This window comes from Microtus pennsylvanicus, chromosome 19 (assembly GCF_037038515.1).
Source record: "Microtus pennsylvanicus isolate mMicPen1 chromosome 19, mMicPen1.hap1, whole genome shotgun sequence".
Classification (NCBI taxonomy): domain Eukaryota; kingdom Metazoa; phylum Chordata; class Mammalia; order Rodentia; family Cricetidae; genus Microtus; species Microtus pennsylvanicus.
In genome coordinates this window covers 12,650,160-12,671,305 of record NC_134597.1, presented here as the reverse complement: position 1 = coordinate 12,671,305, position 21,146 = coordinate 12,650,160, and the positions used below count along the sequence as shown (strand labels likewise).

Genomic DNA, 21,146 nt, shown 5'->3' with positions numbered 1-21,146 from the left:
GAGAGAAGAGATTAAAGAGCTGGAGGGCTTGATTTATGGGAGAAGCACTCACATGTGCCTTGTGGGCTTAGGTAATAGCTAAGGGTGGGGGAAGGGAGGCCCGCAATGCATGTCCCCTCCAGAACTCATTTTTTCAGGCTTAGGATCTCCTAGGATCTTACAACAGAAGAATAAACAGCCGAAAGACTGAATCCTTCTTGATTCATAACCATCAAGGAGCTCACGATGAGTACTGACTTAGAGAATATGTTACCACCAGCATTGGACATGAAAACTGCGTTTAGAGTTGAAAACACAGATATAGTAAGAGCAATCCCAGCAGCTGTGACAATAAAAGAGGAACTGATATCAAAGCAGGAAGAATAAAAATAGAGGCGGCTTAATTTTTGTATTTAAAGTTAGTGTAGCTTTATTAAGCCAGGGAAGAGAGGTTTAAAACTTTCATTGTTGATATCGACTCGTTATTAAGTAGAAGAATACATGTGAAAAATCAGCTCAGTTCAGCAGGCATGCAAGTGACAAAATATGGTTTCTAAATAAAATGGCATGAGTGAGAACTTCAATTCCTTAGACACAAAGAGCAGCTCAAATGCCAACGATCTCATTCTAGCCTGTAAAGACTCAGGGGGTATTTTGTCATTGCGGATTTATACGAGGGGAGCTAAGCTTCAAGAAGGGTCTAAGCCACAAAGCTAAGCAAATTCTATCTGACACAAAATATACTTCCCACCCAATGAGTGTTAGCGCCAGGCCCAGTTACTGCAAATATGTAGATGGATAGGAGCTTCTGCCTGCCACTGAGATGCTAAAACAAAAGCAGGCGACTGGCCATTTGTCCCCAGTGGTGACATTTTGTTTGTGCTGTAACAAATAAAGCTTGTCTGTGGATCAGAGTGTGAGGTGCCAATAGTTAGCCATAGAGGCCAGGCGGTGGCGGCACACACACCTTTAATCCCAGTATTTGGGAGTCACACACCTTTATTCTTATTCCTAGGACTAGGGAGGTGGCGACAGGGAGGGATATGGCTGGGTAGAGAGAGGAATATAAGGCAGGAGGAGATAGGAGCTTAGGGCATTCAGAGGACTTAAAGAGTCAGGATACCCTCTTTGGTCTGATCTTTCCATAGGGGTAAGAACTAGTGACTGACTGCTCTGCTTCTCCAAAGACCAGCTAGAAATCATGCTACAATCCCCTTACCCCCATTCAGGTTGTGGGATGCCACTCATTCACGACTGTGACAGAACAGAATAGAAAGAAGCAAAGATGGGTAGTATTTATTAAAGCAGCACTCGAGTTGACAAGATCTGACAAGTGTTTGTAGCCAGGCAGCCACAGGAGAGTTCACCAATGACAGCGTGAGGTACAGGCTGCTAGCTAGACAGAAGCTGTGCAGTGAGGCGTTAGCAACAGACAACAAGAGACGTGGTGGCTGCTGTGGTGGCATTACACTTTACTTAAAGAATCTGAGCCCTTCTCTATAGAATTCAGGCCAAAATTCTGTCTCAGAAAGCGTCAAACCAACCCCACAGGATATCCTCAGGGAACGGGGGGAATAGCGTCTAGGAAACGTGAGAAAAGCTGGATGGACCGAAATTCAACTAATTTCATCACTAGCCACTTGGGAGTCTTTTTAGAGACCCTTCCTGAGACAGCGTGTTAACACAAGCACCTCCTATGTGCCCTGAGGTACCTTTCCCAAAGAATAACCATCAATGTGTGCATCTCGGGGAAGTACTACTTGAGAATAAGGTATGAACACCATTAACATGAGTACTGGGCCAAATGACGAGAAAAAAGGAGGGAAATCTGACCTCACACTAGCACAATGGGATTGGCTTGCAGTAAGCTACTGAGAGAAGGGAATAGGCCAACCTTTAGCTGGCTGGGCACCAGGTTGATTGGATTGGCCCAGAGTGGTACTCCTTTCTATATGTCCTTAGTGCCCAGACAGTGATGTCTAGTTCCTTACCTGTAACCCGCATACTTGTTCTCACGTTCACAGAATCAGTTCAAGTCTCTAAATCTCGCGGTGGCTCATCTTGAACTACGTCTATGAGGTTCCTGCCCTCCTCTCTCTTTGAATTGAATTTTCAGAAATGACTTTTGAAGCTCCCCTATTGCCACATGCACCATGAGCACAGCTCTAGGATAAGACAAAGCCCCAGGACAGCCAGAAGTAGTCCTGTTCCAGCTTCGAATAGGGCACTTCTTTCTATAGAATCTATGCATGTGCAAAAAACTCATATAAAATGACCAGGGGAAGGCATATCAAATTTTAAATGTTTGAAGAAAGTTCAGAGCAGGGCTAGAGAGATGGCTCAGTGGTTAATAGCACTTACTGTTCTTCTAGAGAGCCGGAGCCCAGTTACCAACACCCACATGGCTTATAACTCTAGCTCCTGGGATCCACTGTCTTCTTGACTCCACAGGTACTCACACCTGCGCACGCGCGCGCGCGCGCGCGCGCACACACACACACACACACACACAGTTAAAATAAAACTTAAAAATGTTTAGAGTGAAATAGATAAGATCACCTGATAAAATTGGGATTATGGGGGTGGGGGAAGAAGGGAGGGCAGAAGGAGAAGAGGAGGGAAGAAGGGGAAGTGGGAGGAGAACTTAAGGGAATGGGATAATTGAGATGGAGGAAGAACAGAGATGAGAGCAAGGAAAGAGATATCTTTGATTGAGGGAGCCATTATGGGGCTAGCAAGAATCCTGACTCTAGAGAAATTCCCAGGAACCCACAAGGATGACCCCAGCTAAGATCCTAAGCAGTAGAGGAGAGGGTGACTGAACTGACCTTGCCCTGTAGTCAGACTAATGAATATCCTAAATATCACCATAGAACCTTCATCCAGCAACTGATGGAAACAGACAGAGACCCATAGTGGAGCACTGGGCTGAGCTCCCAAAGTCCAGATGAAGAGTGGGAGGAGTGAGAATATGAGCAAACAGGTCAAGCCCACGATGGAGACACCCACTGAAACAGTTTACCTGAGCTAATGGGAGCTCACCAAATCCAGCCAGATGGAAGGAACCAGCACAGGACCAAAGCAGATCCTCTGACTGTGAGTGACAGTTGTATGGCTGGGGCAGACTGAGGGCCATTGGCAGTGGCACCAGGATTAATCCCTACTGCATGTACTGGTTTTTTGGGAACCCTTTCTCTTTGGATGTATACTTTGCTCAGCCGAAATATAGTAAGGAGGGTCTTGGACGTTCCCCAAAGTAGTGTGCCTTACACTCTCTGAGGAGTGGATGGGGATGAGGTGGGGTTGGGGGAGAAGGTGGAGAGGAGGGAGTGGGAACTGGGATTGCTATGTAAAATGAAAAAAGATAGTTTATTTTCTCTTTTAAAAAATAATAAAATAAAAAAGTCTAGCGCTATTTCACTCAAATAAGGGTGTAGAATCTATTGTCCCATGATAGAAAGTTTCACTATTTTGAAAAGCATTTTTATATTCATTAAATGAAAGAGAAACACTAACTCCGTGATTTGCCTGGAATTTGGACTCAAGAGTTGAGTCTGAGTTACAGGTTTGCTGTTAGCTCTCTGGGGGACACCAAGACAATTAAGTCAATCTTCCTAAACCTGCTGGCTGATTTATTCGTTAATGGGGACAATACTCACTGACCTCCTAACCTCCAAGGGCCACATAGGATTAAAATTGAATAACATACACAAAAATCCTTGTGTTGACTGTAGAATCCTTCTTAAACATGGGCACTAAATTGTTGACCACAGCCCAATGTGCACCCGCCAAGAGACTGTTTACGACACTCACAGACATCCTGGTGAACTTGAACTACCTCAAACATCTATAGGTTCCTGATCTATTACTAGCAGAGACCAATGATTCATCTTACCGGGTTCTTTTGCACTGAAAGTGGTTGTCCCCTTTGTATAGTTACCAGGCCAAATCACTGGGGCAGAGCCCACCTCTTGGACTGAAAACTATCACGACCCTTTCAAAACCAAGGATTCTTCTTGGTATATCTGGTTGAGGAATGTGAGCTCCTCTCAGCAGTAAACAACAAATTTCATTGTATAATTTCCCCATAGATCTTGCTTTCCTCCCCCCCCCCCCCCCCGGCCTAGGACCCTTATCTTCCTATCTCAGTTACCCACAATGGTGGGGTTACAGTCATACAGTAAGGCGCCACTGCCCCTAACTATCAATCACTTCTCCTCCTCCTCCTTCTTCTCACTTCCTCCTCCTCTTCCTGCATCCCTCTCCTCCTTCTCTTTCTCTTCCTCCTTCTCCTCTTCTTTCTTCATCCTTCTTCATCCACCCCTCTCTGCCTCTTCTCTCCTAGTCTTCTTCCTGTTTCTTCTTGGTTTTGTGCATGGGTGTGTTTTTTAGTGTGGCTATTTTGAGTGCAGGTACTGGCATTGTCTAGAGAGTGAATAGCAGGATCCTCTGGAACTAGAGTTGCAGATAATTGGGAGGCCTCTGGTGTGGGTGCTGGGAACCGACCCTGAACTCAGGTCTTCTGCAAGAGCAGTAGATAGTCCTAACCACTGAACCAATTTTCCAGCTTCCACTTTTTTTTTTTTTTTAGTAGTGCTGACGGCTGAGTTAGCTAGCTAAGCACCCTACAGCCAAACCACATTTTAGCACCCCACCACTTTCACTAACGGGAGACAAATGCACTGTGCACTCATGTTTTCAATGGCGGTAAAACAAGTACAAGAAAGCGTTTTAACAAGGACACTCCACTGGGTGTCCAAGAGAGGCAGAGGTTTCAAAGTGATCTATTTTAGAAACCGATAAAGGATTAAATTGCTGCCACAGCAAATAGGTTCACACATCTTAGATTTCCTCCTGTACGCATAGAAAATGAAGTATGGGAAAAGAGCAAATTGTGTCACTAAAACAATCGCCCCCAAGCTGCGCTGTCACCACGGGAACACAGCGTTGGGACATGGCAAGTGCTATAGACTTGTTAGAGAAAATGAGTGAACTTTACATAGTCAAGAAAAGGGACTGCTTTGTGTAGGTCTCCGGGGACGTTGGGCCATGTTGGAAACACCATTGACAGACTTAGGATGACGTCAAGCCATGCTTTTCTTGGTCCAACAACTTCACGGGGCATTGAATAACTGCTGTTTAATTTATAGAAAAAGAAGTTTTCTCTTCCACCCAACACTGGATTTGAAAGGGTAGATAAAGAACCCCTTGTATCTAATCTGTCCATCATAGACACTGGAACAGGAATATAGCTTTTTTGGGGGGGGGGCTTAAGACTATTTACACACAAACCTTTGTTTTCATCAAGAAAAGCCAAATGGAATCTTTCAAACAGCAAAAACAGTAATTGTTGAAAGCGAAAGGTCACACTAGATTAGTTTTATTGAGGGGGAAAAAAAAGAGGAAGTGATAAAAAGCTCTTTCTCTTTTTCTAAAACTAATTAAAGCAGCAGATGAAAGAACTTCGGTGTGGCAAACACACTGTTCAGTGAAGCAGGTTTTTCCATTTAATTTCATGCTGGGTTTACTTAATTATTGTACAAAATGCAACAGAGAGGTTAGCGATGGCGCGAGTGTGCATTTGTGCGTGAGTTAGTTCAGAGATAAAAATCTCCCCGAGAGAGCAGAACTATTTCAGCGGAAATGTCACTCGCTTGGAGATGACCCGTGCTGCCCACATCACACCTGAGTAAGGCCTACTCTGCCGCTTGCGTTGCTTATGGGAACACTCAAATGCTCTCTGAAGACAAACATTTCCAGTGTCTCAGACAACAGGCTGTGAAGGATGAATATTTTGCTAAATTGGTGGACTACGGAAAATTCAAATCTTGATCATTTTGCTAGTTTTCTTATTATCTGAAGTAAAGTTAATTGAGATGATGCCAGAGAGCTGATTCGAGTCCCTCTTCTGTATTCTGCTCATTTCATTACTTCTCAAACCCTATCCTGACTTTAGTGATATTTGTCTGCAGCAGGCTGTCTGGACAAGGTGCTCTGTTACTATGTTTGCAGGAGCTAATGTATTCCCAAGGTGGTAGGAATCCAGATCCATTTATAAAACAGCTTATGTTTGACCACAGCTATGAAATGGTCCCATGGGTAAAGGTAAGTTAACTCTCCGAAGTCAATGTAGAAAGCTGGAGGCTGTGCCATGCATCTGTTATCACGGTTCTCCTATGTGCTGGGAGGTAGAGACAAGAGAATTGCCCAGAAAGTACAGGTTGCCGGGCAGTGGTGGCACACACCTTTGGTCCCGGCACTTGGGAGGCAGTAGCAGGCGGATCTCCATGAGTGCGAGGTCAGCCTCGTCTACAGAGTGAGTTCCAGGACAGCCAGGACTGTTTCACAGAGAAACCCTATCTAAAAAACAAAACAAAAACAAACAAACAAACAAAAAAACCTTAAAAAATGTGGCAAAACCCATAAGGGGGAGAACTCATTATTTTGCTAAACAGGCTGTAGCCCTCAGACTTCATTAGGTGACTGTCTTTGTACATTGGATAATGGTTCATAGAGAAACTCAGAACCGGTCACAAATGGAACATTTATATCACCCTCTCCTTTCTAAGCTTCAAGGACTACATCTCGGAAAAAGGGGTAGAAAGATCGCCAGAGACAGAGTTGGGGAGGAGTGACTCTTCATTCATGGACTCACAGTTGCTTGAACAAAATCTGCACATGAGCCTGCACCCCTAACTAGGAGCCATTGACAGCTGTTGGGCGATTTGGAGATAGATGATCAATTTTTTTAAGAGGGTGGTCCTGGTAGGTCAACCACAAGTACATTTCAGCGGATGGCCCCACGTCTGTGAATATATGAGATTGGATTTGCTAGGCTCTTAGAAAAAAGAGGATATGAAATTAAGAGGAGGAGGGCAGGTATCTGAGGGGAGTTAAAAGGAAGAGCTGGGGGAGTGAATATGATAAACATACACCATATGTTTACAAAATTACCAGAGAGTTACTAAAATATCATATGCACACATATAAGGAGAGAGAGAGAGTGCCATAGAAACAAGGTACGAGGAGAAAAGGGGGAAAAACTCTGAAAAGTTGACCTCTGATCTTCAAATATTTGCTTTGGCATGTATGCTTTTACACACACACACACACACACACACACACACACACAGAGAGAGAGAGAGAGAGAGAGAGAAAGAGAGAGAGAGAGAGAGAGAGAACTTCACAAACTACACACTATAAGGAAATACAAAGCTGCAACTAATGCATGTCCATCAAGGCCCTCACTGTTTATCTTCCGGTAAGCACATTGAGGTGAACCACACAAGGGAACGTAAAACATCATCAGGATAGCATCACGGGGAGCCTGTTTTGACAGATTTATGCTCAGCATTTGTTACTTTTCAATATATACACAAAAAAGGGGTCTTAAAAAGCAATGCATAATTACACTCCTCTTTTAGTCTTATGCCAGAAAGATTTGTTTTCAGTGCTTTGATATTTGTTGGTATAGAATAAGATATAATGCCCAGATACAATGACTCTATTGACATGGCTAGGAAGTCCACGACACGATTCAAGTTCATTTAAGAAAGTATTTTACGCAATTCTTACCTTAATTTCTAGTACATTTTCGTTGCCCATTGAGATCACCACTGGCCTTTCAAAAGGCTTAAACACAGGATTATGCACATAAGCGAGATCAAAGTGCTTGGAAAGGACCCCGTCCAACAGGAAAAAGGCTTTGGTCTTCAGGGGGAGTTGCAGGTCCAGCTGTTGCAGGGAAGGAGTGGTGCAGCAGATGATCTCCGAGTTAGAGCGATGCTGGCATTCCTACAGGGAGACAGTTTCCCACCGTCAGAGGACCCAGGCAGCATCGACACGATTCGGCTATGGCCTGAGTTCAGAATCCACCCAAACCACATTGATTGTCAAAAAACGGTCTCCATTTAACTTCCTAACATTGAAGAACGCATTTCAGGAAACATGATAGGTGTAAAGTGTTCCAAACAACACAACTGTTTTTTGTTTTTTTGGAACCCAGAGCGTGCCGGGCAGAAGCTACGGTGATGTAGCTGCAGCTGGCTGGCCTTCCTTCCATCACGTAACTGCTTAGGACAAGGCAGACTGCTGGGGGAACCGCCTCCACATTTTGTAAAGCAGCTATGGGTGAACAAGGGCTGGACTTTGACAACTTAGAAGTCCTTGGTTCCGATCTCACTTTGAGGTTATGAGAAGTGGGGTGAAGGCATCACTCAGAAACTGCTTCCCCACTTAGGAACTACGACTGAGGTGTTTTTTACAGCGTGGGAAGCTTCACGGTAAAGGGCTTTGTACACTGCCTGGTTCCACGTGGGTTAACATCACAGCTGACCGTGTTCATGGACCCTCATTAGTGTGTTAACTGGTAAAACACTCTACAAAGTTAGTCTCCTGTGATGTTCCTGCTACTCCTACAGGGAGGTGGCATGCTGTGCCATTTTTAGGTAAAGACCCTGAGCTCAGGAAAACATACTTCATTCAGTCTGGTCACACATCTGAGGGGTGGAGTGCCAGCAACCAAGGCCATTGGCATCAGCGGTCCCTATCATCACCACCGAGCCTTGCGTCTTTCTCACTCCGTAGCCTCTCTAAATAATTCTGTCCACGTTACAATGGCTCTGTTGCTATTATTTTATATCCTTTCATCTCTCATTTCCAATCCTCCTCTTTGAAATTCTGATTTATGGAATTTTGGAAAATGTAGTTTCCTCCTGATTGTACTTAGACGAAAGCCAGTCACACAAAGTGGTGTATTTAAAGTCAAAGGGTTGCGTTTCTCCCCCAAGGAAAAGACAAACAGGCAACAACATCCCTTAGATTTCCTTTTCTTTGACAAGTAGAGTTGGAGATAAAACAATTGCTTATGCCCACAATAGCAAAAGACCTCAGGATATACATAAAAAGCACAGAATTTGCTGTGTGATGTTTTCTCCTTAATAATTTAAAAACTTACTCAGTATTTAAAAATCTATGTTGGAATCAGATAAGAAGGAGAGATAAAAATGAATAAAGTAGATTGCACTATCTAATTTTATATAAAATAAAATGCCATAGTTCTAAGAGCTATTTATTCCTATCATCTTGTAAAATGGAAATGAAATATTTTACTGCTACCATATTAATTCTCTGTATAATAACAAGAACCTAAAAAAAACACAGATTAATCTGCAGGGCTCTGGTACACAGCATGCATTAACAAATTAATCTACGTTTTTGTTACATTAATTATTTCTATATTTTAATGCTGTGAGTTTTCTGGAGTTAAAAATTATTCTGGCTAGATATAGATCTACATTAGACATCACCATTAAGTTTTTATTTGCTAAATAATAAATGAGTTCAATTCATCATAGCCAACTTTATACTCTATAAACCACAGGGAACTGAGAAGGAGCATACACCTCTCCATAAGGCAGTGTTTAGAAATGACCATAAAGGAAGGGATAATGAAAGAGCAAACAGTAGAAGATCCCTTAGTTAGCTCAGTACGATCCAGTACTAACATGCAGAGCTATTGTACGCTGTGTTTCTGACTCAAACAATAGCAGTTTGTATTATTTCCACATATAAGACAGATAAGACTTGTATGTCTGAGTCTTCTTGGTGGTACGCCTCTCTTATATCACCTGGAGGGCTTCAAGCAAACATTTAATTATAAATAAATGGCCAAAGTTGAGAATTGTTCTGTAGACCATCTTTGGGTAAAGAGACAAAAGCAATCTCCCCCATTATTTTAATAATGGAGGCTTGCTCTTCAGTAAGTGAATCATTTATCAGAGCCAACTTTAAAAAGTCACATGCCAACACCAAAGGGGGTAACTGTTATTTTTATTTTGTTAAAGTAAAATTATATCTTGGTTGTGGAGAACGGAAGTCTCCTAAATTAATATCAGTGGTCTTCTAATGTTTGTGGCCATGTATGGGGATCGGCTTCCAGGTCCTTCACTTCATGCCGTGACTCCCTGGAGTACCATCTCTCGGAAATATGATAAGAATCTAATAACTCGCGTTAGAGGTGATGCAGCGTGGGGTGATTGAGAGGGTCAAGGGAAATCTCATTTGGGATGACCTTATTGTTTGGTGACTTAGCTTGCCATTTTTAGTCCCCAATTGCTTTTCGTAATTAAAGAACAGAGTAGCTTTAGCCTTTAAGAAATATTGGATGGGGAAATTTCAAAGAAAGTGCTATAATTCAATCTATCGCTTGCCTAATTGAGAGTGTATGCGAGAGACGGCACTTGGAGCCTTTTCTCCAAGTAGAGTGCATATGTCCAGCGAGAATGTGACATTTCATCGCAGAAAAACTGCAACAAAATCTAGACCTTTCTGAGGTCTATATTAAAGCTACGGCTGTTTCTTTTTGTTTGCTTGTTTTTCTTTTTGAAACAGGTTGGCCCTAGTCTGGTCTTGAACTTGCTGTACGGCTGAGGCCAACCTTAGGCTTCTGGTCCGCCTGCATCCATCTTCAGGATGTTGTGATTATAGACACACAGAGACCATGGCAGGCCTCATGTGACCTACTGAAATGGATCCATCACCTTTAATTAAATTATGGTTGGGTTTGCAAATATGGTTGGGTTTGAGATGTAGAGAAGTGAAAAAATACCACCGACATCTAGGATTAATATATTCTAAGGCTTTTTTTGTTACTCGATAAAAATACTTTATTGGCATTTTGTGTGTGTGCCAATAGAGACAAAGGCAGTGGGATGGAGACGCAAGGAAATAGGTTTTAAATTCAGAGCCTGAAACGCAGAGCGGTGGGGCAGATGTTGTAATTTTATTCATCTATTTTTTATCAAGAGGTGTATAATAATTTAAAATTTCCTAACTTCAGTAGTCTAAATCATATATATGTTACAAGAAATACATCTATCTGTAATATATGTGTACCTGTAATGCTTTTCTATAAATAAATCTATTTATGATATAAACTTTTCATTTTGCTTACTGGCATCATGTAGTATGTATTTAAAGAAAATAAAAACATATTAGCGTGGCTAAAGCATAGTATTTGCACTTCTCACTCTTAAAAATGTCCATCTCACATCTTTCATTTGAAAAACGTATCAAAAGCTGTGTTAGGTTTCCACAGCTGGGAGGAAGCTCCATGAACCAAAACCAACTTTCCTCTTACAACCCTCGGATCACCCTCCGTCTGCGGGCCGTCAGGACAGGAACTCAAGGAGGGAGTATGGGAGCAGGAACTGAAGGAAAGACCGCAGAAGAATTCTGCCTACGGACTTGTTCTCTCTCTGTAGGTGGTCCTATCTTTCCCAGGACCGTCTATAGAGGGTGGGCACCACTCATACTGGGCTGGCCCCTCCAGCATCAATGAGTAATCAAGACAATGCTTCCCCCAGACTTGCCTGCAGGGCAATCTGATGGAGGAGGTCTCTCAACTGTGGTCCCTGCTTCGCAGATGAACCCGGCTTGTGACAAGCTTGTGTTTGTACCAACAATTTTGAAAGCTACAGCCTCAAACTGAAAATCTTCATTGCTATATAAATGGGTTTGTGCGCATGCGCGTGCGCGTTCATATGTGTGTGTGTGTGTGTATGTGTGTTCATGTGCAAATGTGTATGTATGAATGTGATTGCAATGTCAGCTTAAGATTCTATTGTTGAATAAAAAGCGCCATTTGACCTCTGATGCAAAGATTCCTAGTGAATATTAAAAGCAAAGCCTGTGCACTGGAAGCCTGGTGGTGGAGGCATGGCTCCGAGCAGCCACTCCGAGGACTTACCACGGTGTAGTTCATTCCCACTTCGCGCACATTTATGACTAGCTTCGGGATGCTGACTGAGTTCAGGTTTTTTCCAATCCCTGTTATTGTGCTTCCACCACTGGCAAAACAGAAGAGAAAACAGGAATATTCAGCGGTTCTCCACCAAGTCTTTAGAGGTTTACACTCAATGATAATGAGTGATAAGGTTTTACGCTCAGTGGTAAAGTTAGAGGGCTAGCCAGAGTTGAACGGGAGCTCGGGGTAACACTTCTCTGGAAGTGTGAGAGCATTTTAAAGAAAATTTTGTAAGCTGTAGAAATGTCTGCATTTTTACTGACTAATTGTGGAAAAGAAGCGGGTTTTACACTCTGAAAAGGACAAAGGAAAACGTCCGCGATCATTGTTGTGAGACGGTAGAATGAGCAGAAACGAGGGAGAGGCTGAACTCTGTCCAACAAGACACTGGCTGTGCAGAATCTGGCAGAGGGGAAAGTGTGTGTAAAGGAATCCCAAGGTGTGAGGAGAGCCAAGGGAGAGATGACTCTGCTGTCAGGAACTGTGCTCAGCCGAGAGCAGCCACAGACACACACACGCTCTATATGACACAGGTGTGTATTCACTACGGCACTGGGTTGAACCACTCTTGTCTAAAGCAAAACTGGATTGGAAGAATGTTTCTTGGCATGAGGTGCCATCGATAAAGTCAAGCTGTCCCTGAATCCCAAATGTAACTTCCCACTGAATCGGAAAGGTGCCTTCAAAAGAAACATCACTGCATTTAAGTGAGGGATGAAAGCGCGAGGCTGCTTGGTTTTTTCTGCAGCCAAATCATCCGTCTGTTCTCGCTCTTCTTCTCCCCATCGGCAGCTTTCACTTACCTAATGAAAGATTTGGTCGGGTAGATTTCAGAGACCATGGGGTCCTCCCGGTAACTGAAGCTGCTTGTCTCTCGGTTAGCTAAATCAATTTTCAATTTCACGGGAAACTCGGCGGAGATGGTTTGGGCTGGGGTGTAGCATTCAAGAATACTATCTGATACACTGAAGAGAATCAAACAAACAAAAGAACAGAAAGGAGGGAAGGAAGAAAAGCAGACATTAGTTATTAGTGATACACATAATCCGAAATTATATCTGTAAGTCAGAAAACATAACCCTGTGGCGTTTCCTGAGGTGGTCTAGGAGACTAGCTCTTCCTAGTGTAGGCTGTTTACATTCAACTGGATCCCACACTCAGCCTTGTTGAAAGGCCATCTGTGACTTCAAAACAATTGGCGGTTCAGGCAACCTTCAAAGTACATTTGGTACTGGAACAATCTTAGCTGCTTCAACTCTAAGAAGGAGAAACATAACCACCTTCCAAATCTAACCTCACCCATTTCTTCCCTCCACATGTCTTCTTTAGCCTTGAATCTTGATAGAAATGCTTATTTTGATGTAATGCCAATAACCAGAGCCTCAAGCTCACTCTGTAGCTGGGATAAGACTCACTGCAGCGAAAGAGTGGATAGCAAGACAAAACTTAGAAGGGGGATAAAGCAATAAAAAGGAAGGGTAGAAAAACCAGCAAAGGGGCTGTGGGAAGCAGCAACTGTCAGCAGGAGAGGAAGTCATAAATAAACATCTTTACTGTGCTTTGTTTCCACAGGCAAGAGAGCTTGGCGTGATGCGTCAGGTACAGATATTAATACGACAAAAAAAGCTCCAATACCTTTTCAAAGTACATGTTTTCCCACCAATCGAAATGTGTCTAGAATTCCCGCTGTTTAGATACTTTCCAGTTAACGTGAGCAAAGTCCCTCCAGCCTTAGGACCAAAACTTGGAGAGATGCTTGTTATTACAGGATCCTGAGTAGGGAGCAAAACAAAAATGTTAACTGGTAAATTCCATCATTTAAGTAGATGAAATAAAGATCAAACGTCCTCGGTCATGAACAAAGTAATGCCTGGACTTACTACATAGGAAAATGTGCTGTATTGTGTTGCCCCTCGACTGTTGGAGATGATTACAGACACATTGAAGTGCTCACTCATCGCGGGACCAACTGTGCACTTCAACCTAAAAAAAAAAAAAAAGAAAAGCAAGACTTAATATGTTTCAAATGCACATGCATTTTCTGATTTTCTGGTTTGGCTGCTGGTTGTGATTGTGAGCTCGTGACCGCAAATGGCAAGCTCGGTTTCATGGACTCATTAGGGTCAAAAATCACATAATTCTATTTTTTGAGTGATCACTCCAAACTTTGTATAAACCGTAATAGGAAACTTCAGACCTCACCATGGCAGATTTCACCAGCTAAGAAGTGCGCGATAATCTAAGATTGTAAAACTCCATGGTTGGCACATGTAAGGTAATGATTGCTATCTCAACAGCATATGAAGCAATGTGCCATCGATGAACAAGCCAACTCTTCATCAACTTATGCCAGCAGCTATATTTCTGTGACTGTAGTTGTGTGTGACAAGTCTATTTAAATCACTGAGAGGAACAAAACTATGGCAGTTTTTCCATAGAATTATTAATATTACTGTGCCATGTTGGAAGCAGAAGTATTCACGTGGAAGCCAGAGGTCAACCTTGGGTGTTATATCTCAGAGGCCACCTATTGGTTTTGAGATGGGCTCTCTCACAGGGACTGGGACAAGCTCGATTAGGCTAGACTGGCTGGCCAGCAAGCCTCAGAGATCTTCCTGTCTCTGCCTCCCTGGTGCTGGATTGCCAGTGAGCACCATCATGCCCAGTCTTTTATTGGGCACTGTGTATTGAATTTGGGTCCTTCTACTTGCCTGACAAGCACTTTGGCAACTGCAACATCTCCTTAGAAGCCAACAGAGCCAATTCTTCATCAGCAATCTTACATAGTTTAATATATAATACATATAATATAAAGCTGAATATAATTTGTTTCACTAAGTAACTCCTAAAAAAGAATGCATTGTGTTTTATCTTTATAGATCTTAATTCATCTTGCAATAATGAGTTTTTGAGAACAAGGGATGTTTCTAGGGTGAATTTGCTTTTGTCTTCGGGCTAGCAAGCTTGACACTAATTGGTTTCAGTTTCATTAAAATGTATATGTTAAGGTCTTTTATGACACTGGAATGAAATCTATTAGATACTCTCTTGCACAGGTTCAACCAAAAAGATTCAACTGTTAAAACTTCAGTTGTTGCTACTACAACGTAACAAGTAATTCCCGCATTACCCACTCACTGTAGAATTTAGAGACTGGAGTGGGGATAGGCAGGATAGAAAGGGTAGAACAAACACAGGCCTTGATCAGAGGGCTGAACTTGCCAGTCTGTCGGCTCTGATCCCTTCGTTTGGCTAGGCTGCATCCCAGCTTTCTGTGCCTTCTGTGAGAATGGAACTGACATCTCTCAGTGTTTGGGGAGATGCCCGGATGACAGAGTGCCAACGACTATTACCTGAATACAAATTTAAGTTCACTAAGAAAGAGTCTCAAAAGTGTGATGGATGGCGTCACCCTTGCTGCGAGGACCAGCAGGTGGGTCCTGATAAGAGAACAGGCGCCACCGTTTACTGACGTCCACAGGAGGCTTTGGGAACAGTGTTTGGAGTCTGAAGAGGAAGGGCCACTATTTCAAGTGACACAAATAGTTTCTGCAGAAACTATTTTAGTAGTTTCAAAGCTCCTGGAAGCCCGGCTAGTAGGACATTTTGGTAGGTAAAGTCACAAGCTTCGTGACCTGACCTTACCATATAACCCTAGCCTTGGGAACTATAGAAGGAGGTGACCAAATTCCTGGAGCCATCTCCTGACTTCCACACGCGATGCTCCGTGTGCGACAGTAGGCATAGATTTTCGTCACCACACAAAACCAGTGAAAATACAAGTATTAAACTCCAACTGTGCATAAAGATTAAATCAAGCAAACAAGTCAAAAAAACAACCAGTGGCTACTGAATCCATCTTTTCTTTACCGAGGCCACGCCACCCTTTTCTTTCTCCGAGTCTCTCCAATGCAGAGACCGGTCAAGACCCTTATTAATTCATGATGAACATGTTGAGCATTTTTTCTTTTTTAGGAACTGTAATTAAAAGCCCACGCCTGTCTTCCAAGCCCGGCCCAGCACAGCCCCTGCGTTCCTTACGTATTTGTTGTGCTTTCACTTAGGGCCAAGGTACAGCTCTCATTGCCAAGCAGAACTTTGGTTTTCTTTAAATCAAATTTATTATTCTTCTTGAATCCAAAGTCCCAGCCACATATGGTCAGCATCGTTCCTCCTTCAAGGGGCGCGCTAGTGGGGAAAACCTACAAGTATAAAGTAGAACTTAAAAGGAAAATACAGCATAATGTGATTTTTTTTATATTGTGGAAACCAACAAAACTATGTATTATATTTTAATAATTATTTTATTTTGAGAAATTTATGTGCATATGTTTCTGTGTGTGGGTTTGTGCCTGTGAGCGCATTGACTGTGAAGGTCAGAAGAGGACATTTGATCGCCTAGTCCAGGAATTACAGCTGGCTGGGAGTCACCAAACATGGGTGCTGGGAAGCAAGCTCGGGTTCTCTGCTAGGCATCTCTCCAGCTCCCTGGATCTGCTTTATACGTACCCATTTGTATTTCTTATATAAGATTTTCAGTAGCTTTTAAATGTGTATTTGATACATAACATATACAAAATTATGTAATATTTAATACAAATGACACATTTCCATTGGGGGAAAAAATCAAAACTAAGAGATCCACAAATCAGAATTGTAGTAATCTTTCTAATTCTCTTTGACATTATTTTACCTCATTTTAAAGATATTTTTCCTCGTATGCGATGGCCAGTGAATAAGAGGCTCATCTTTGATGTGTTAAAAGTGAATTCTGGAGGCTCTGAAAAGATGGTAGCAGCTATGATAAACCAGAACATGAGGCTTCTAGGCCGTCTGGAAGACAACAGTTCCTGGACTAAAACAATTTAGGCAAACACACTTCCAAGTTAAAAATAAGCTTCTCGTGGGGAGCTGTGTGACAATTGAGAAAGGAAATGCTCTTTTGGGGGGACACATTGTAAATTGTGCTGTAAAGTACAATGGTGGGAAAATGAAGTGTGAAGATGGAGAGCCTGCGACCCCGCCTAGGCCTGCACCAAAGCCTGTCCGGCACCAGCTTACAGTTAGGAAGAACATACAGAAGAACTCAAATTTGCAAACATTCGCATCCTCCCTCAGTAAATAATTACAAAACCAATGTCTTATCTTACTCTTGTTACAAAACCCTCCTAAAGTCTTAGCTTAATGCTTTTATGATCGCCATGTTTTTGCCATAAAAATCCATTACATAGCTGTGTCTTTCTTGAAAATTCACCTCATCTCTGTCTAACCCAATGAGAACTGCTGGGGGAAAAAAATCTGTTTATTATGATATTAGAAAGCCAGGAGAAGAGAAACATTGGCTCCCAGGACCTTCTTCAGGACAAGACCGCCACACGGCTGCTGCTCCTTCTAACGAGAAGGTTTTCCCCGTCCAACACAGGAGCTCAAGCTGCTGTAGGTCTGCTCCTTCTGCCTCCAGCCCTTGCCCTGCTCCACGTCCCAACGGAACCCTGTCACTCAGCATACATCATCGCTCCCTACGAAGAGCCGGAGACTCGGCCATCATTGAGAAAAGGCACAGAGTTGTTCAGCAGCTGCACTGGCCAGAGACAACAGTGACAAGAAGTCCCGTCCGAGAGGACGGCTCTGTGTTAGCATTCGCTGAGCCGAACACGGTCCCAGCGGCTTATGGAGGAACTGCCGCTCTTCCAGGGGAAAAGGAAGGAAGTTGTCGTAGACCACACACCCTTGCACAGCCCCAACAATGGGCTGGCAAACTCTGAGTTATCCTGAAGTGCAGAGAAACTCTCCGGGCAGGAAAGGAGTGTCCTGCAGAGAGCCCCAGAAGCCAGAACTCCCACCTGTCTGGCTATCACAGGTAAAAGATCCCATCAGTGCTGAGGGCATTCCAACAAGACTTTCGGATTGTTAGTGCAGTCCACTAAGATTAAATATGAGAAAGCATTCAAAAAATGGAGATTAAGTTTTACTACTGAAGCCACTTTCTGGTTTAGCAGGAAAAACAAAGACACAGATATGCCGATAGCTACACACTGCTGCCTGGTCTGCTGTGGCTCCGTATCTGTGACTCTGATCATTGCTTAGTTCTGTTGTGTCTCAGAGATCATCTTCAGTCCTATAAGGCATCGCAACCCCCTTCCCCACCCAATACCCTCAGGATATATTGGGAAAAGGCCCCTCATTTTCTGAACATTCCTCCTTGCTCTCAAAGATCAGATGGCACATTTGAAACAATGGATTGGGGCTATAATCCTGAGATCACTCATATCTAAGAGTACGAAGACTCTCAGCCATTGAACACCGTGTACCTTGAGACGCAGGTTGATGTGTATGTATCAGAATGTGAAACTCTATACATCAGCTGGATTTGCGCATATAGAGTTGAGGGCAGCAAAGCAAAGGGACAATCTGTCTTGTTTTTCGCAGCAAGGACACCAAATGTCACGGTCTAGTACAGCATGAAATCTTTCTAACAGCGATGGGTGGGGGCGGGGTGGGCTGGGCTGGGGGGATTTATGGACTCAGCTGTGCTCCTTTCCTCTTACTCTATGGCCCAGGCCTCATCAGCGTGTGCATGATACTCTGCAAGCTTCTACGTTTACTTTGCTTTTACTTTTAAGTTTTGTTTTGGGGGTTGGGTTGCAAGGGCAGAGGGCAGAAACAAGGGGACAGGGAGAGGACTGGGATCAGGGTGAATAATGTGAAATCCACAAAGAATCGATAAACAGTTTTTTAAAAAAATCAACTGTAGAGCGCTGGACTTCCGAAAGAGGAGGGAGGAGGAAGGCTTGTATGAGAGACTACATGGTTCTAGAAAGCTCTAAGCTATTTATTCTGTTTTCAGCTTTTTTTTTTTGTTTTTTAAAAAAACAAGCCTTTCAGGGTTAGTAACGAGAAGCACAATGGTCAAGAAGAAATGTTTCTCCTGGTCAGATTATCAGTCCGCCTTCTTAAATACTAATGCAGATAGTTTTGAAAAGCTGTTGGGACATGACTCACACACACACACACACACATCACATACATCACACACATGCGTGCGCACACACATCACATACCACACACACATACCACAGACATATCACACATATATATACACATGACACACACAGACACACACATACACACATCATACACATGTGCGTGCATGCACAAAACATCACACATACCACACACACATACCACAGACATATCACCCATATACACACATATGACACACACAGACACACACACACAGACACACACAGACACACACACACACACACACACACACACACACACTCAGAACAGTTGTCATAGACTGTGAAGACTTCCAGTTCCTGGCTCCTGAAACCCCCAAGGCTGTTTGGAAAAGTATACAGTTGCATGTGAGTGTTCAAAGAAGACTGAAGGACACAGCAAGGATTCAAAGTTGCTATTCCCTGCTTTCAGAGCATGCTCTGGCTGGTCAAGAATTGATATTGTATCGCACCTAGCAGAAAATGGTTTTATTGAAAAGCCACTGCAAATTTCACTCTCCAAACCGTAGCTAAATGGAAACAGCCAATTCACTCCAGCAGGGTTTCCACTCCGCTACTTTGTTTACTTGGAGCTAACCAGGTGACCCAGCCCTTTAACTTGAATCTTTCACAAGAGGCTTTTACTAAAGTCCAACGGGTCTACACGCAGTCAGAAAAAACCAATACTGGGTCCTTGCTGAGGAAATATTTTCAAGCAAAATATACATGGGCTAAGAGGTTAAAAAAAAAACTACCCCTGATTTTCAAACCAATTTTTATGAAAATAAAACAACACTTAGTTATGCAGTGCCAATGCTGCAAGGCACTGTACTTCAACAGGTGCAGCACCAAGGCTGCCATCCTTGCCAGGAACTAGGATCTTCAAGAGCAGGCTGCACTTGTCTCTTTTTGAACTATATGTCCCAGCATACGATCAGGAAGTATTTTCAAAGTGAATTAAAAGAAGGGGATGGCTTATAGAAGTGCAGATGTCAGTACAGCTATTCCGAGAGTCATCACTTCTTGTTCAAGTACATTGAGACAAGATTTCAGCCACGCACAGGTGAATAGGGAACTGACCTCTAAGTGTAAGGATCGTCAGTCTGCGTGGCTCAACTCAGGGGCCCCCATGTATGCCACGGACCTAAGACCTCTCTCTGTGGAGTTGGAGGCTTCTGCTTGGGCACCTGGCCTAGAGCGGGCCATGAGGAATGAGTGTGGGTGATTCAGGAGGGAACAGGATCTGAACTGGGGAGCAGTGCTGCTCACTCTCACCCCGCTGTGCGTCACACATGGGCCTAAGGGAGAGCAGCCACCCTAAAGAGGACCTCGGGAGCACTCCTCAGATGCAGAGTGAGGTGATGTCCCAACTCCACCTTCGGGACAAAGCTAAGATGAGAGGGCTGGTGACCCCTCACTTTAATGAATAAATTGATTTTTGCATTCTTTTTTTTTGTTTTTGTTTTTTTGGATTTGTGTTTACTCAAAAATTCTTCATGAGAGCTGACAGATGTTCCTACCTTATAAATTGCAGGCAGACAGACCTCTTGAGTCCAGGTGCTACTGGGGCATTCATCAGAACGCACACATTGATCGTGGCACCAGCCACACTGAACAAAGGATGGGGCAGAGAGACATTGACTGCAAGACTGGAAATGTCCACAGCCCAGGCCATTCAGTGGGATCTTGGAGATCTGCAAAGAAAAAGGACAGAAGGAGTTTCTAGAAGGGTTTCGGTTTGCTTAAGTGAGAACTGAATGTGTAAAAGTTTTATATAAATATCACCTCAGTGCTGGAGAGATGGTTCAGTGGTTAAGAGCTCTGGTTGCTCTTTCAGAGGACCCTGGTTCAATTCCCAGCACCCACATGGCAGCTCACAGCTGTCTAACTCCAGTTCCAGGGAAGGACACCCTCACGCAGAAAAGAAAAAAAAAAGCCGGGCGGTGGTGGCACACGCCTTTAATCTCAGTACTCAGGAGGCAGAGGTAGGCAGATCTCTGTGAGTTCAAGGCCAGCCTGGTTTACAGAGCAAGTTACAAGACAGGCTCCAAAGTTACAAAGAAACCCCATCTTGAAAAAAAAAACAAACAACCCCCCCCAAAACAAAAAACACACAAAAAAGGAGAAAGGCAAAAATATCACCTGATAGCATCTAATTAGGATATCATCTAAGTAAAAACCCCACAACAATGGTTTTTAAGTGGTCTAAAAATTCAAACTCCTCCTTTTACTATTGGCACATACATTACTATTGGCACATACATGATAAAAGATTAAAGCTGTTTGCTGGATATGCTGTGCACCTGAGATACTTGCTGCTTGGAAGGCCGAGACAGGGTTGTGAGTTCCAGGATGCTGAC

At 43.3% G+C, this 21,146-nt stretch overlaps 1 protein-coding gene across 4 annotated transcripts in view; it reads right to left on the bottom strand.

Annotated features, from left to right (window-relative positions):
* Positions 1–21,146, bottom strand: part of Met (MET proto-oncogene, receptor tyrosine kinase) — a 109,430-nt gene that overhangs the window by 28,661 nt on the left and 59,623 nt on the right. For all 4 annotated transcript variants that reach the window (XM_075953415.1, XM_075953414.1, XM_075953416.1 and 1 more), the window contains 7 exons: positions 20,307–20,480; positions 15,827–15,987; positions 13,666–13,768; positions 13,421–13,557; positions 12,589–12,750; positions 11,729–11,828; positions 7,555–7,773 (listed from right to left, as the gene is read on the bottom strand). In XM_075953415.1, coding sequence (XP_075809530.1) covers positions 7,555–7,773; positions 11,729–11,828; positions 12,589–12,750; positions 13,421–13,557; positions 13,666–13,768; positions 15,827–15,987; positions 20,307–20,480 — 1,056 coding nt within the window. The remainder of the gene's footprint in view (positions 1–7,554; positions 7,774–11,728; positions 11,829–12,588; positions 12,751–13,420; positions 13,558–13,665; positions 13,769–15,826; positions 15,988–20,306; positions 20,481–21,146) is intronic.